This window comes from Sinohyriopsis cumingii, chromosome 10 (genome assembly GCF_028554795.1).
Source record: "Sinohyriopsis cumingii isolate HCF-2022 chromosome 10, ASM2855479v2, whole genome shotgun sequence".
NCBI classification, from domain to species: domain Eukaryota; kingdom Metazoa; phylum Mollusca; class Bivalvia; order Unionida; family Unionidae; genus Sinohyriopsis; species Sinohyriopsis cumingii.
In genome coordinates, this window is record NC_142970.1 from 63,846,664 (window position 1) to 63,862,848 (window position 16,185).

The window sequence follows — 16,185 nt, forward strand, 5'->3', positions numbered from 1 at the left end:
CATCCATTTGTCTTGGTCACAAAGCTTTCTCAAAGGCGTGATTAATATTTTCCTGCTCGAGACTCACTATTGTCATTTATGTTTTTAGGTGTTCACAAAAAAAAATCACCAGATTTGTAAGAAAAAGATAATTGGTTTTAAACCACATGTAAAATATCCAAGACATGAAATTCTTATTTAGATCTCTTCTTGAAATCGTGAATATAAAATGAACAATATAGACGCTAATGTGTCCGTGCACACTGTGGTGGCACTACGCTGTTAGTAGTTGGATCCATAAATGGTTGATATTAAACATGGATCAGTAAGATATTTGCTTTTAAAAAAAGTAATTAAAAATGATCTACAGATTGATAAATAACCATATTATTATTTTATATATTCCGATACAGAATTTGGAATACCATGTACTGGTACCTTTCTAAATCTTGATCAGGGTTTTGTCTTGTTTAATAGATTATGGTGTTCTTTGTTTCTGGAGTTGCCAGCTTTATTTTAATGAGGAAATATTAAATGAAATTTGAATCACATATACAGCTATTCTGATTCAGGAAAATGCTGCTTGGATTTTGCCTGTAGATGTATTGGCTTATGTGTTCGAAACAGGAGAATTTTCTGTGGAGTTTAAAATTTCTTGTAATTAATTGTATCATTTGAATTAATTTTACATTGAATATTTTCTTTCATTGTAAGGTGAACAGAAGGTTGATTTATTCTAATTTATTTTCTTTCTACATTTAAAAGGATGCTTTTCAAGCATTTCACAATGACCTTAATTATGTGAAGAAGTATCTAAAGCCCCTCAATATCGGGAAACTGGATGAGTCCCAGACCAAGGGAGATAAGCTTGAAATGGAGCAAGACTTTAGAAAACTCCGTGAAACTGCTGAAAAAATGGTAAGCCTAATTATTGTAAATGCAGCATTATTTTTGCAATTTATAAATGACATTTTCTGTTTCACGTTGACAAAAATGTTCAGTCATTTGGTTAAGTGGTGAGGTTTTTGACAGTTTTAAAATCACCTGCAGGGAAACTAGGTTTGCTAGATCTACTGTTGAAATATTTTATTTCTTTTGCTTATCTAAATAGTGATCTTGGTAGGTGGCAGCACTTTCATCACAACATTGACTATATCATGCAGTGCCTTTCCCAAGGACACCCTGAGGCAGCCAACCTGAGTTGGTCTGGGTGTGTATCGAATCTGTGACCTTGGATTACAAGTCTGATGCTGTACTACCAACTGATAGGTATTCCAAAGCCCATTACTATAGTTCAACAGTCCTGTACTGCATGAAAGACAGCCATATTGGATTAGGTTTCCTAGTGCATGTCCTATCGGTGCCATTGAGACACCGTGATAATGAAAAGTTCTCAGTTGATTGTGATGCTTGCCACTGTTACCCATAATGAAAGATTAAACCCATTTAAGAGCAGTTATAACATGTCGAAAATTTCTTTTCCTTTTTTTAAAAGCATGAAATATTTAGAGTCAGCATGCCAGTAATTGGGTCATTTGGGATAGAGGAAGGATGCCAGTAATTGGGTCATTTGGGATAGAGGAAACAAAGCTGTTGTTCAAGTACAACTCTTTAAAGTCTGATATTTAAAAAAATAATAATATAAACTGCCACATGGCAGACATTGCAGTGATGTGACTGAAAAATTGTTAAAGCTATGTTAAAAATCCAAATCACGCACACACACACAGATACATAATGAATAAAAGCAGCATCCTTATGGTTAAGATGTATATAAAGATGTGTCCATTTTTCATGTACTTGTAGTCGATCAGGTTACAATTACCTTAATACGTTACGTTAGGAATTTACAAATATTCTGATGTGAAACATTTTCTTACTAATTTTTAAGCAGTTAGTGACCAATCGCAATTTGCACAAAACAACAAAAGATACATCATTGTTTCAAATTACATTAAATTGGTATTAAAACTTTATTAGGGTTGAAAATGTAACTCATGTAATGAAGCTGGACAAACGGAATTTTATTTCTCTATTTAAAATTCATAAAATATTTGTTAGCCAGCAATTGGCAAGTTTGGTGCTGGAAATAGTTGCACCACATCTGTTGATAATATTTTACATTCAGATTCAACATTGCCTTTTAATTTGCCAACTTTCTTGACAAGTTAGGTAATTCTGATGTAATCTAAAAACAGAAGTACAGCATGCATCATGGGGAAGACTCCAAATTAGTAAATCTTGTAATGCCTCTCATTTCTGGATGATGTCCAGGTCTAAAACAGAGACAGTCATTTAAACAGGATGTTACAATTTAGGGAAATCAATTCATGCTGTCAAAACTCTAAGGGTGTAACGATACACCAATATGCTGGTAAATTGCAGTAAAAAATGCCTGATATGGTATATTGCAATTTAAGTATTGAAATACCAGTATACTTGATTTTTTCTTCACCTACACCAGACCTTCCCGAACTTACTTTGTGTAGACCAATGTCTTCCGTTAATCTTTGCATCATTACCAATATGACAGCTTCTAAACATGAGTTTATGAAGAATCCAAGAGCAAATAGTCCTATTTGGAATAATTTTTCACTATAAAGTGAGTTTGGCACCAATACACTTGACCTAAATAGTTGCTGCAGGTAATATATGCACAACCAAAATCAAACACATAGCTGGGATGACAAACCTCTCAGCTCATTTACAGTCCACCATTACTGTGCAACAATGACATGAGACAATCCCTGGCATAAAAAACTGAAGATTCCAGTAAAGCCATACCGAATGTTTGAGGTCAGCAACCAACACAGACTAAATACAAATCTTTGTCACAATGAGGCACAGCTGTCACTTATGACATCATCACATTCAGTATTCACAACTTGGGTCCATCCAGTTTTATGTCAGAAAAGGGATTTTTAAACATGGCATTGGTGCTTGATCTGCGATTTATTGTACAATCTAGACAAGTTTTCAGAGAAAATGATGCCAGATTTGTATTTAAAATCCAAAGAGGACATCAAATTATGCTTGTCCCTCACATCTACAATTGCATTAACAACTGACATTGTTAGTCTGATGTTGAAACCAACAAAAGTTTGGAATGATTGATATTTCTGATTCCTTTTTCAAATCAAAGCAAGATGTTTGTCGGTGTGAAAATTATGATTACATGCATTTTTTAAAACTTATTTTTGTTCCTTGTTGTGATTGTAATTTAAGATATAAACTTTTTGATCATTTTAATTTGTTGACCAAAGGTCTTTCTGATCAGGCTAAATAATACTTAAGTTCTTTTGCAAATTTTTCTTTCCTACTCAGAAGTTTTCACTCGTGTTCATGTATTGTTGGCTCTATTTTGAATGTAATTATATTAGCGGGTGTTTCGGTGAAATAAAAGGCAACATGATTTTATTTTCTTATTCAGAATTTATTACTTGCAAGGCAAATTGCTCATTATTGCAGACAGATAGGTATTGATACATATTGCAGTATAAACATACCGTATATGCAATATATTGCAATGTTTTTTTATCTTCCTGGCAATACTCACCCCTACCAAACTCCCTATGCAAATGAATGTAAATGTCACTATTTTGAGACCATAACTGAAGGGCTTCCTATAAGTGAAACAAGTCTAACTGTGTGCATTTTAGTGGTAAGAATATTATTTTACATTGCTAAGTGCTGAAAAAAACAAATCTATAGTTTTGTTTAAAAATGGACATTTGAGAGGACTGCAACATTAATAAAAGAAATCCCTTGAATGGTTTTATGATTTTGGAAGACGGCTCTGGTTGCCTAGTTGTTAGAGCATCCGCATTGGATGCAGGAAGTTGCAGGCTCAAATCCTGGCCGAGTCATACCAATTTGTACTTGTACAAATGGTACTAACAGCTGCCTCGCTTGGTGCTCAGCATTTAGAGGTTAGTGTTAGGACTTGTTGGTCTGGTGTCAGGATAATGTGACTGGATGGGACATCATGCCACATGTCTGCGGCATAATGCCCCAGTGCTAGACATCACTATAAGCTGCCACACTGTGGACATGGTAGTCATATGACTGGAAAATTGTCAAAGCTAAGTAAAATAAAATCCAAATCACACAAAACCAAAACCACTAATACAAGGCATATAGTCCAATGGAAACACATTTGCTTTCTGTCTTTATTACTCAGTTCCGTAAGATTGTTTACTTCAAGCAGATACATTTTGATAACATTACTTTAGCAAGTATTGAATCATTAATTTTATGACACCATAATGAGCTTCAAAATTACACTAGGCAAATATTCAGTTAACTGATTGGAAAACATTCTTCCAAATATGAATTTTACTTTGCTTTACCTTGAAGGTGTGAATTAGTATGTTTTGTTTTCATTATTATATTTAGCTTACATTAGTCCTTGCTCCTAGTGCCAATTAGCATCCCAACATTTAGAGCAACTTTTTGTGTTTGTTTCACTTCTGTTTTCTTTTTTGTATCACTACTGGCCATAGACCAGATGACCTTATGGGATGGCATGTCTTCCATTTTCAATAATCGGTTCCACTTAACCAGCTGATAATCAAATAGAATTGGTTTCTAAAAGTAATTTTTTTTGGTACAGGTAAATCTTTGCTCAAGAGTTCATATTGTTAACATATGTACTTTAGTAATCTCCTTTAATGACATGTATCCTTTAATCTGATACAAATATTATGTTTTTTTCTATTGTGTTGGTTTTGTTCCACAACTTTTTTTAAAATGAAAGCAACTTTTTATGGCAGACCAGTCTTATGCAACTGAAATACTGATGCAATCCCCCCTAAATCCTCTCATTCATATTTGATGTGTCTATGATTTAAAGTATAGAAGGACATGGTATTCTTGTTTGTCATTATTTACAAATACTACAAAGGATATTACAGTTAAACTGAAACAAATCGTCAGAATGTGTTTAAATTTATTATCTCAACAATTTAACAACTTAATTATTAATTATGTAATCATGACTATACGTTCCTAATTATGAAAATTTGCACTTGCAGAATATGGTATGGTTTTATATTTTTAAGTTGTGAGGCTATTTAGCTTACTGTTTACACTGGAGTTTTACTAACCTTTATGCTTTGCATGCAACTGAAAGAAGTAGTCTCCCTTTTCACACAGTTGATTAAGGAGTTTCACAATCGATTATCTTATTGGTTTGCTTAACCAACTGATGATCGCTTATAATCGATTATCGAACAACTCTAGTTTTCAAAATGACCAACATCTGAAACATCGTTAACATTATTCCAGCTGGTTTCAACAACCTTCATGTGTACACAGAAATGTTTGTGTTACATCACTGAAATTTTTTATTTTTTTATTAGTCTGGTTCCTCGATTATTATGTTATAGTGGAGTTTCAAGCAGGGTATCTGCAAAGGAGGGAAGCAGACTACCTGTTGATACACCACAAAACAAGACTCCTTTTTATATAAAAAAACTAATGACATTTATTTTGTGCAGCAATTGTCTAAGTCAGAACTCAATATTTGTAGTTTTCAGTTAGTAAAATATTGATGCCGTGATTTTGTTGCAAGTAATAGTGAATCTTCTCATCATTCAGTATTTTTCTGAAACTTGCCTCTCCTCGTGATCTGTGAAACAAAGCTCTTTATTTCATGAAGTATTCATTTTGCTTTGGTTGCCTTGCAATCTTTGATCACATTTATGACTGAGTAGCTTAATATAAGGTAGTCTGATTATATGTCACATCATTATTATTCTCATCAGGAGTCAACTGAATGCATGAAAATTGTTCCTAATATTTGCAGGCCATACCTTTGTGTAATTTACAAATCCACCCCATATTTAGTAAATTCTTCTTCTTTCAGATGACACTTGGAATTTTCTGGATCATGTTTTGTACTACAGCATACGTATAACCATCTTGATCAATTTCTCAAATTTTAAATTACTAGGAAAACTTGTGTTGTTGATACCTGTAATTTGTTGTGTAGCATATCAGGTTTAAATATTAACTGTTTATATTCTTTACTGTTTTCAGGATTTATTCAGTCCAAGTTACACATTCTTTGTCCTGTCCCTAGGGCACATTCTGCTTCTTGAAGTCCTTGCCTATCTGAATATGCTGTATTTTGGAACTGGATGGGGACCGTATTTACTTTCTGTTTTACTCTATACAATTGTACAGGTAGGTTAAAACAGTATTGTACTTTACATATGGGTATATCGGAGACGAGGTCAGTGATTTTTATGTCCATGATCTCAGGTTCAAGGTCGGAGACCATGACAAATAATTTGTTCTTTACATAGCTGTATCTTGTGAACTTAGATGTGTAAGGAAATATTTTTGTTTCAGAATTTGATATTTTGGAGTTTCAAAATAATATCAGAGATGGTTTCATTGCTCAGCAGATAAAAAGAATAAAAGGCTGAAGAAACAGAGTGAGATTGTATATCTGGAATTTCTTTAAAGCATTTGTAACTTCAAGAGACTTTAATGAGAAATTTTATTGTGTCTTTAAACATTACTTATAATGCTATTCTCATACATTTATTATTGTAATTCATGACAATTCACCCAGTGCTTTGGCATAGTGGGTTGATTCTTCAGTTAGCTGATGAACTAATCTACCTTGAGGCCCTCATACAAGGAACATATTTATATTTACCATGTTTGCATACATGCACCCCCCTTCAAAACACAACTTTCCTACTTGCTTTTTTAATCACATTGTACTGACTTTGACACAGTGCAATTTTCAGATCATATGATCATGACTTATTGGTGGATCATCTTTGAATCTCCACTCTGTAGTTAACTAAAACTTCAAGTCTGAAAGTTATCAACATCAGATAAAAATATAGAAGAAACCAAATAAAATAGAACACATCTCCCTTTCAAAGCTCGTTCAGTGAAACAGATGGGATTGTCCAATTTTTGTCTGACCTTTCCCAACCCATATTTTGACATTTTTATGGCCAACTCAAAATAGTTTGCCGATTGCTTTTCCTCAGATGAACAAAGCACTGAAAGTGTACATGTCTTGGAATGGAAATCAACTGGTCCCTCTACTATGGCGAATAAGTGGTTGTGCACTCAGTTTGTAAATGCTCAGGGAATCAGGGTATTGATGAGTGAGAGGGGTATGTTTTATTTGTTAGTGGTAACCTTTCTGGCACATATATGCATGGGCCACTTAGGAAACCCTAAATATCAGATTTCCAGAGTGGCTTATTACGTTTTCATTTGGCAAATACTGGCTGATGATAGTGATGATGACAATAATTTTTAAAGTAAGTGAAGTATATTGTAATAATGGAGCTGGGAAATTGTTAATGGAGATACCAGTGAGCGATGTGAGCCCGAAAATGGCGTTAAATACAAGTCAGATATACATGTTGGATGGACAAAAATAGATGGCCTGATGGTCAGTCTCCCATTCAGTGGTATTTCAAAAGTAGATGTAGAAAGGGCAGAATACTGAGCCTAATTAAAATAAAGACAATTTAAAAGTAGAAAGGCAAATTTTACTTTTATCAGTCATTATAGCCCTGCAGATCATATACTTCCAAACCATATATCCATATCAGAGTTAAGAAATCTGAATTAATATGGATTTAAAAAAATGAAATTAGGAAGTAAAGATATTTATTTGAATACGTCTGTCTGCACAAGCAAACTATGGCATTGATGGACTAAAAATCCTAATACAGCTTTATGGGACATAAGAAATCTGGTATAGCAGTCATTAAACTGCTGAATCAAGAAAGTATTTTTATTTAACCATTCTTGTCAAAACATCTGTTTTTCGGGTAGGCAACTGTTTACACATCTGGGGTCTTGAAGCATGACAAAAATGGTTGTTAAACTAAATTTGATTGGCACATTGTTCCCTGGAATAAGCTTTATGGTGTAATTTGAACCCTCCCGGAAGGAAGTTTTAGCGGATGTATCAACAAAAAAAATTATCTGTGAACTCTGGAAAATTGTACATAATAATCATAAAGATCAGTTTCTGATCTCCAGTTTGACAAAAATATGTATATGCCCCTTCAGAACAAAGCACAGAACAATATTCATACACAGATAAGGAACAGAGTAATGCTTAGAAATAATTAAGAGATTAATGCATATACATCTAGAGGTGACATCTTTTAAAGATTTTGATTTCATTAGAGCTCCTAGAAAGTGGGTCAGTAAGAACGAGAGACAGATATTGAAATGTTTGTTACATATTGCAAAGGTGTCTTGTTTTACTCCAGCTTATATGTTTAATTATCCTGTGATGGAACATGTTTGTTTTCAAAATTATCATTCAGAATTTAAATGAAATTTGTAAATGAAACCAGCTTGGACAAATTTCCACCCAGATACTCTCAATTTCATATTTCAGTTTCACCTTTTTCTAGTTACAGTCTCTAATATCTACATCAAGACCTCCCCCCTGCTGTCGCCTTGTTGCTGTATGATGGTTTATTGAAGCTTTGACAGTGAATTAGATTATCATTGTAGTTATCATTTAGTTTGGTTTTAGTGAGTCCTAAACCATGTATATTATTCTCCATGGAAGACAAAATTAACTTAATCTGGTCCACCCCCCACCTCTCCGCCTGCTACACCTTGTAAATTTTAGTGATCTGTCTTTTAAAAAAACATTCAATTTAGTTTTATGTTGGCTGTATGTACTGGTATGTCATCATGCAAAGGGTCACTCAAGGAGAGTGTTTCTATACTACATCATGCAATGGGGGCACTCAAGGAGAGTGTTTTCTTATTTCATCATGCAAAGGAGCACTTGAGGAGAGTTTCCATACTACATCATGCAAAGGGGCACTCAAGGAGAGTGTTTTCTTATTTCATCATGCAAAAGGGCACTCGAGGCGTGTGTTTCCTTACTACATCATGCAAAGGGGCATTCAACGAGCATGGTTCCATACTAATTATGCAAATGAATATTGAAGGAGAGTGTTTTGTTACTATGTCATGCAAAGGGGTACTTGAGGAGAGTGTTTTCATATTGCATCATACAAAGGGGCACTTGAGGAGAGTATTTCCATGCTACATTATCTTCAATTCATTTATTTTAAATATTCATATCTGTTAGAGCCCTCAGCTTGCATAGAACATGAATATCCTTGAACTGTTTTATTTACAATAGCATCCACTGAATTAGTAGAGTCACTAGTCTCTTTAAATTTGGATTATGTGTTAGAAATGAAGAATTGGTATCCTTATCTTTCTCAGCTTCCTAGTATGTATAATGCACTGATTCACAGAGTTTCTGTTTGTGTCCAGATTGATGGCAACTGTAGAACTTGTTTGTTTTCCATGATGGCATACCTGTGTCAAATGACCAGTAATACCATAGTAGTCCAAGACTTTTTTTCAGTACTACAATCTTTTTCTTTTATAAAAGATTTGTTGTTGTGGGGTTTAACGCCATTTTTCAGCACACGATAGGCTATACATGGCGGCCAGTATTAATGGTGGAGGAAGAACCCGGGATAACCTCAGAAAGAACTACCGACCCATGAGAAGCTGCTGGACAGCTTTCTCACATACCCACATTGGCTGAATCTGAGACTCGAACCTGCGCAGACAGAGGTGAGATGGATGTGATCCGTAACGGAGAGCACTTTAGACCACTTGTCCACTCGGGGCCCCCATTGTAAATGATCACAATGATGTTGTTTTGCTCTGCAGGCATATTGTGTGCACCAGTTTTCACATATATGGCCATTTTCTATTGGTTGGTACAGTAAAACCTGCCTTGAAAGACCACTGCTATGAGACCACCTGTCTTGAGAGACCACCTTCTCAGTGCACAAATTTATACATTATGTAGCATTGTGACCTGTTATGAGAGACCGCCTGTCTTGAAAGACCCTATTTTTTGGCTGTCACACTAACCTGACACCAGGCTGACTAGTCCTAACACTAACCTCTTAATGCTGAGCACCTATCGTGGCAGCTGTTAGTACCATTTTGTAGTAAGTCTTTGGTATGACTTGGCTGGGGTTCAGTCCCATGACCTAGACCATCCGATGGGTGGATGCTCTAACCACTAGGCCACCGGAGCGGTCTTGAACATGGTAGAAAGTGTGGGGAATTTATGAAACTTGATCAATTGGGGGTAGGCGTATGTGCTGAAGAGTTACTTTAATCTTCTAAACTTTTATTAAGGATCAGTTTTGGTATCTAGTAAAACAAATATTTTTCCTACATAGATACTGGATATATCTCATCCAGTGGTACAAAAAACACCGGATGTAGGTTCACTCATGCCTTTGATGTTTGTAAAAAGGACATGGTTTTTTTTACCACACAGTGAAATAAATTCCAGTATTAATGTAGGAAAAGAAAATATCCTCCATGTATATTAAGATTTTAACTAGTTTACTTTTTGTGGGTGGCATGGTGATACCATAACACAGCTTGGAATAGCCTGAATAGTGATGATGTGATTTTAAACCTTACATACACAGACCTTGGATAGGGTTACTGAATGTACTAAAATTTCAAATACAGTCTCATTATTAAATAGTTTTGACAAATTTATATTTGCAATCATAGCAGGAAGATACATTATTGATGGGGATAAACACATACACACACTTGATGGGGTTATGTTTTGCATGTTTAATTTTTCAATATTTTCAACTTGGGCACAGATTGTGAAAATATAACTTCCTCCATTTGAGGAAGATTAGGCAAAATGAAATTTAATAATGCTGTAAAATAAAACAAAAATAAACAATTTTAAAAAAAATTAGACAAATTTAATAACATGTAAATTTCCCTGAGACATGTTATGTTAGGGCTTTAGGGTTATGACCCATGGTCCAGAAAAGGAAGGGATGTATGTGAGTTGAATCTAAAATTAACTTTTTTCCTCAAATTATACAATATGTGAGAAAAAATTCTTGGTTATTTACAATGGCTAGCCATCAAAGTTGCTCTTTTTTAATATTTTATAAATATGCTTAATGCAGGGTTCCCATGCTACCGAGAAATTGGGAAAAAGTCGGGAGAACTAATAATTAATTTCTTGACCGTGAAAAGTCCTTGAATTTTCCAAATATTGATGAAAGTCGGGGAAAACCCTGGGAATTTTCTATCGCCACTTGACGCCTGAAACCGTCAGGTAATTGAGTCATAACTAAACTGATCGTGAGTTAAATTTATTGAGTTCTAACAAGAATATTTGGAGGGTGCAGTATGGATCATTTGGGTGTATGCAATAAACATATATGCTGGGTCAATCCAAATGCTCAGTGGATTAGGTTCATGTAGTAGACTTCTATTTTCAAAGTCAGCTCGATATTCGTATCTCTCGTTACATAGAAGGTATGAAAACCAGTTAAGTATCACAAGAGGCCACCATGATCCAGGCAAAGCGTAGCCGCTTACCTTATGGCCAAGCAAACTTAAACGTTGTTAGATCGAGTGATACATGCATGAAATCGATATAAAAATTACCTATTTTCTCAGAAATTATGAGTATTAAAATCGTAAATTTTTTAATCTGCTGAAAGACAAGATAAAACTATGGCGTTGATGAAATGTTACCTGGCACTTGTGAGAAAGCTTGCCAGTAGCTTCTCGAGGGTTGGTGGTTCTTTCTGGGGATTTCCCAGGTTCTTCCTCCACCATTAATACTGGCCGCCATGTATGGCCAATCGTGTGCTGAAAAATGGTGTTAAACCCCACAACAACAACAACCTGGCACTTGAGATTTGCATTGTCAGTTGCATGAGTACACAAATCTAACAACCCACATTTTCAAATGTTGTACAGAAACAAATATTAAATGAAAGTCGTATGCTGGTTGTAATAAAAATACAAAAATGAAAGAACACTAAATTCTCCAAATTTATATATTTCAAGAACAACTTCTTGAGTTCTGTATGACATGACTACAACGTTGACCTGTGCTCTCTGCTTGATGAATCAGACTGGCCAGATTGCTGGCTTTTACAAAAAGTATCCGACTTTCATTTTAAAAAATTAAATTTTTATACAACAACATTAAAAAAAGTTTCTTGTAGATATCACATGACTATTGGACTTCCGATGTCATTTTTGAGATGTGTGAAGTCATGTGACTAGTAATGCAAATGGCGAGTACAGGGTTAGGTTTCAGCTATGCCATATTTTTACCTAGTCTGTCAGTGGATTAAAGACATGACATTTATAATACTGGCCATTTCTAAAAAAATAAATCATTTTCCTATCGATTTCATGCAGGTATGAGTCGATATAATGTCGGTTTAAATTTTCTAGGCCCTCTGATAAGCGACTGCTATATGTCACTGCCGCATAATGGCGGCAAATTCCAAATTTCGATATGCAGTTGCAGTGACCCCACACCCCAACTTAAATGTTCAACTATGAAAAATGTGGTGGGAATATTCAGAGGAAACTCGGATTAGAAAACGGACTGCTATTCATTCTAAGCCAAATGTTTAGTCCAAATTGTTGAATCTCAAAGCTGAAATGAGAAATTGTTCCTTGTATTATATATTAAAAAACAATATGAGCCCCTGTATCAATACAGGCTTTGGGACTGGTTTAACGAATTACAAGACGACAAGTTGATTTTACAAAAAAATTCAGTCCTTGTTTATACGAGAGTACATAATTTTGAAGGTCTTTTGTCAAAGTTTAAATCAGCCCTTTTGAAAATGTTTTTTAAATGATGGACATTTGACCAGATCGTCTTTAGGAGATTAGGTTGTTTGAAAAATCTTGTTTGGGATTTTATTGGCACAGATAAATTCAGCGTTAAACTCTTTTCATTACAAGACAAGATTCTAATTATTTGCATTTATTGTTATTTTAATACTGTAATAGAATATGTTACTTTCTATGAGATGCATTTACCGGTATATATATATATATATATATATATATATATATATATATATATATATAAAATTCTTTAGAATTATAGGTTCGAAGGGAAACAAAAGATCATTATGTTCATTATGTTGTTCCCACTTAGCAACATAATGCTGCAAAATAAAGTTAAAATTTTTATTCTGTACATTGAAATGACTTTACATGCCAATTTATAGGAATGTAATCAAACTTGTTTCGTGTGATACATTTTGTGGTTTTGTACATGATCATCTTTTCTGACTTCATTGTTTTTGGAGAGCCTCGAAAGAGAAACATTTTTAGATTTAGAAAATGCTTGTTTTATAATCAAAAATATTCTTTAATTCCATTCAGTAATGGTCATATGTGAACCTTGAAAAAAGTAATTTCATCCTGGAAACCCCCCGGAATCAACATGGAAATTTATCTTTAGAAAAGCGTGGGAACCATGTTAATGTAATATATTCGCTAAAATTTGATGTCAGAATACATTAAAAGTCGACATTTTCACATGGAAATGCTTGTTGAATATGAAATTCATTTCCTTTTTATTTGTTAAATCTGATGTTTTTTTTTTATAAGGCTCAATCTGGCTGGCTGCAACATGACTTTGGACACATCTCAGTTTTCAAAGGAAAGAAATGGGACCATATCATACACCACTTTCTAATGGGCTTTACTAAGGTAAGTTAGCAGGGAGATATCGTGATACCTTCCATCTGTCGTAATCTGTTTCCTCTTAAACTGTTAGGTGGACATCCATCAGACTTAGTAAATAAATATGTATCCCACATAGTAATCAAGTGAGAAGGTTATATATTCATTTTTTTCCCCATGAGGTCCCTGAGTAGAGTCTAAAGTCATATGTCTTTTATCAAACTTAGTAAATAGGCTTATACTGCCAAGCTATCCATCCATTGAGTTTTATTATGATCTGCACACATTAATTAAATTCAGTGCAGTTAGAAAGAGTTCTCCATTTGTATGCAATATAAAAAATATTCATTGTAACATACTTGGCTTCTAATGCTAATGGGAAGTAACTCATGATATTGTCTTTTGTAAGATTGAGGGTCATAGCTCTTTCCCTTGCACAAGTTTGCAATCAGATTGAAAAAACATTAAATTGAAGAATGCAAGATAAATAAATTTCAGCAGAGCAATTGGTAATACATAGCAAGATCATACAAGTTAGGGATTAAAATAAACAATTTGTAGTTTAAACTGAAAGACAAAATGTGTAAATATTTTCATAATCCAAGGGGCACAACTTTGATACCCACCCTTTGGACAAGCATTTAGCTCCCATTTCCTTGGCATGATGTGGCCAATAAGGTGTTAAAAGTGCTGTTAAAACCAACATGCCCCCTCCCCCAATGTAAATGATTTGCTGCAGTAAGAAAATATTTCTTATAAAAACCATGTCAGGGTCTATAAACGTATTTATGGAAGAAGAAAAAAAATTAAAAAATAGGTCACATTCGAAATACTTAAGATTTGGAAGCAAGTAGTATATGTCTGGTGAAGTAGAGTTAGACAGTTGCTAATACTGTCGTGCCAGACACATTTATTATGTTACATTTTATATGTATTTATATTTTTGTTTTGTGCATTTTTTCATGACATTTCATATATTCAGTGACATCACTTGTAATATATTAGAAATTAATATTTTTGTATTTTAGTATAAAATAAAAAGTACAACACAATATGCTTTCTCTTGAAAAAATTCAAAATTTACTCAGCAAGAGTAAAGAAATCTATGGTCTTAAAAAGACTTCCTAGAATTTTGGGGGCCTAAAGGGTCAATCTGGAGATAATTTTACTGACTGATCATAGTGATCATAGTGTCTGTGTATCCCCAGGCACTTGAAAAGTTTCCCCTTGTTTGGCTTCTTGGTGGATAGGGAGCACTTGTGCTGAATTTTAAACAAATCAACACGGAAAGAAAAAAAAATCAACACAAACGCACCAAAACTGGATCTGAATTGTCAGATGACAAACCATGTAGTGTGGAGTCATTTCCATGCTACATGGTTGTACAATCTAAAGATGATAGCAAACCACTTCAGTGAATCCCCTGGGGGGGGGGTAAAATTGAGGGTCCCCCCCCCCATGTCAGAACTGGGGGGCAAATAGAAAATGGGATATTGCAACTTGCACAACATTCTCTCTCTCTCTCTCTCTCTCTCTCTCTCTAAAACTACAAATAAACCAACATGCACAATTAACAAACAAATACATTTTCCATAAAAAAAAAATTTTTTGTTCATTTTTCTTTCATTTTAAAGTCATACTTTTAACAGTCTCCTTATAATCTTTCTGCAGCAATATTATAGACCAAACATTAAGCCAATACAAAAAGCCAATTAAATCCTTTTAACCAAATGGCAGTTAACTTACTGCCTGACATAAAATGTGTACTATCATTGGTTTCATTGTACTTTGTCCTAGAACACATTTATCAAAAAATCAAAAAGGGCTAATGATTAATCTTCTTTCTAATAAGTTACACTTGAACTTTAAGATCTTTCTTTTGTTGCAGCAAGTTAAAAACCAACAAAATCTGCAGTGAGCCCATGACTTTGTAATCCAAATAACGCATTTGTCCCAGCAAATTTACTGATTTTTTTGTTGTGAAAGAAAGTCTTGGGTGATAATGTGTTCTTCAGATATCTTGTGGTGAATAAGGGCATATTTAAAAGAATTCTTAAACCCTGTCATGAAAGGATTTTTCACTTCTGCAGTCTTCACAATCATGCGATCAGAAGTCACACCGGTAATAATAATGGATGTGCCATATTCCAGTCATGGGAACTATTTTCTCAGTTTTTCATTAAAGTTAGATCCACAGTTATTCTTTCGTGTTCTGCTGCTTTCACTTTCTTCACTAATGATTCTTATTCCAAGCCATTTTAATCTGGTGATCACTTTCTGGTGCAACAAGCATTGATGTTAAATGTCTGGATGATATCTTGATGAGCTCGATGGAAATCACATGAGAGCTTGCGAGATTAGGGGAAGCTACTAGGTCATAACATTGCCTATGCTAGTCTGATTCCATGTTTCGTATGCTCCCTGTGTTGCACTCTGCTATATAAATAGCATATGAAGCAGGGAAGCACACTATGCATATGTTAAAAGTATGCACAATGCCATCCCTCATCCAAAGCATTTGATATTAAATAAATCCTGATTGATTTATGCGAATCCTTTGTGTAAAAAAAACATGGCAACAAAACTTGTGCATCAATTTTCTCCAGCGTGCGTCCATGGTGCACAAATGTGCATAACGAGAAATATTGCTGCTTGCTGCACTGTCTCCGT

The 16,185-nt window shown here is 34.4% G+C and overlaps 1 protein-coding gene across 4 annotated transcripts in view; it reads left to right on the forward strand.

The window, feature by feature from the left end:
* LOC149790267 (acyl-CoA 6-desaturase-like) overlaps window positions 1-16,185 on the forward strand; it is an 83,749-nt gene that overhangs the window by 28,835 nt on the left and 38,729 nt on the right. For all 4 annotated transcript variants that reach the window (XM_089972314.1, XM_089972316.1, XM_089972313.1 and 1 more), the window contains exons 3-5: window positions 745-897; window positions 6,019-6,165; window positions 13,441-13,542. In XM_089972314.1, the coding sequence (XP_089828440.1) occupies window positions 745-897; window positions 6,019-6,165; window positions 13,441-13,542 (402 nt within the window). The remainder of the gene's footprint in view (window positions 1-744; window positions 898-6,018; window positions 6,166-13,440; window positions 13,543-16,185) is intronic.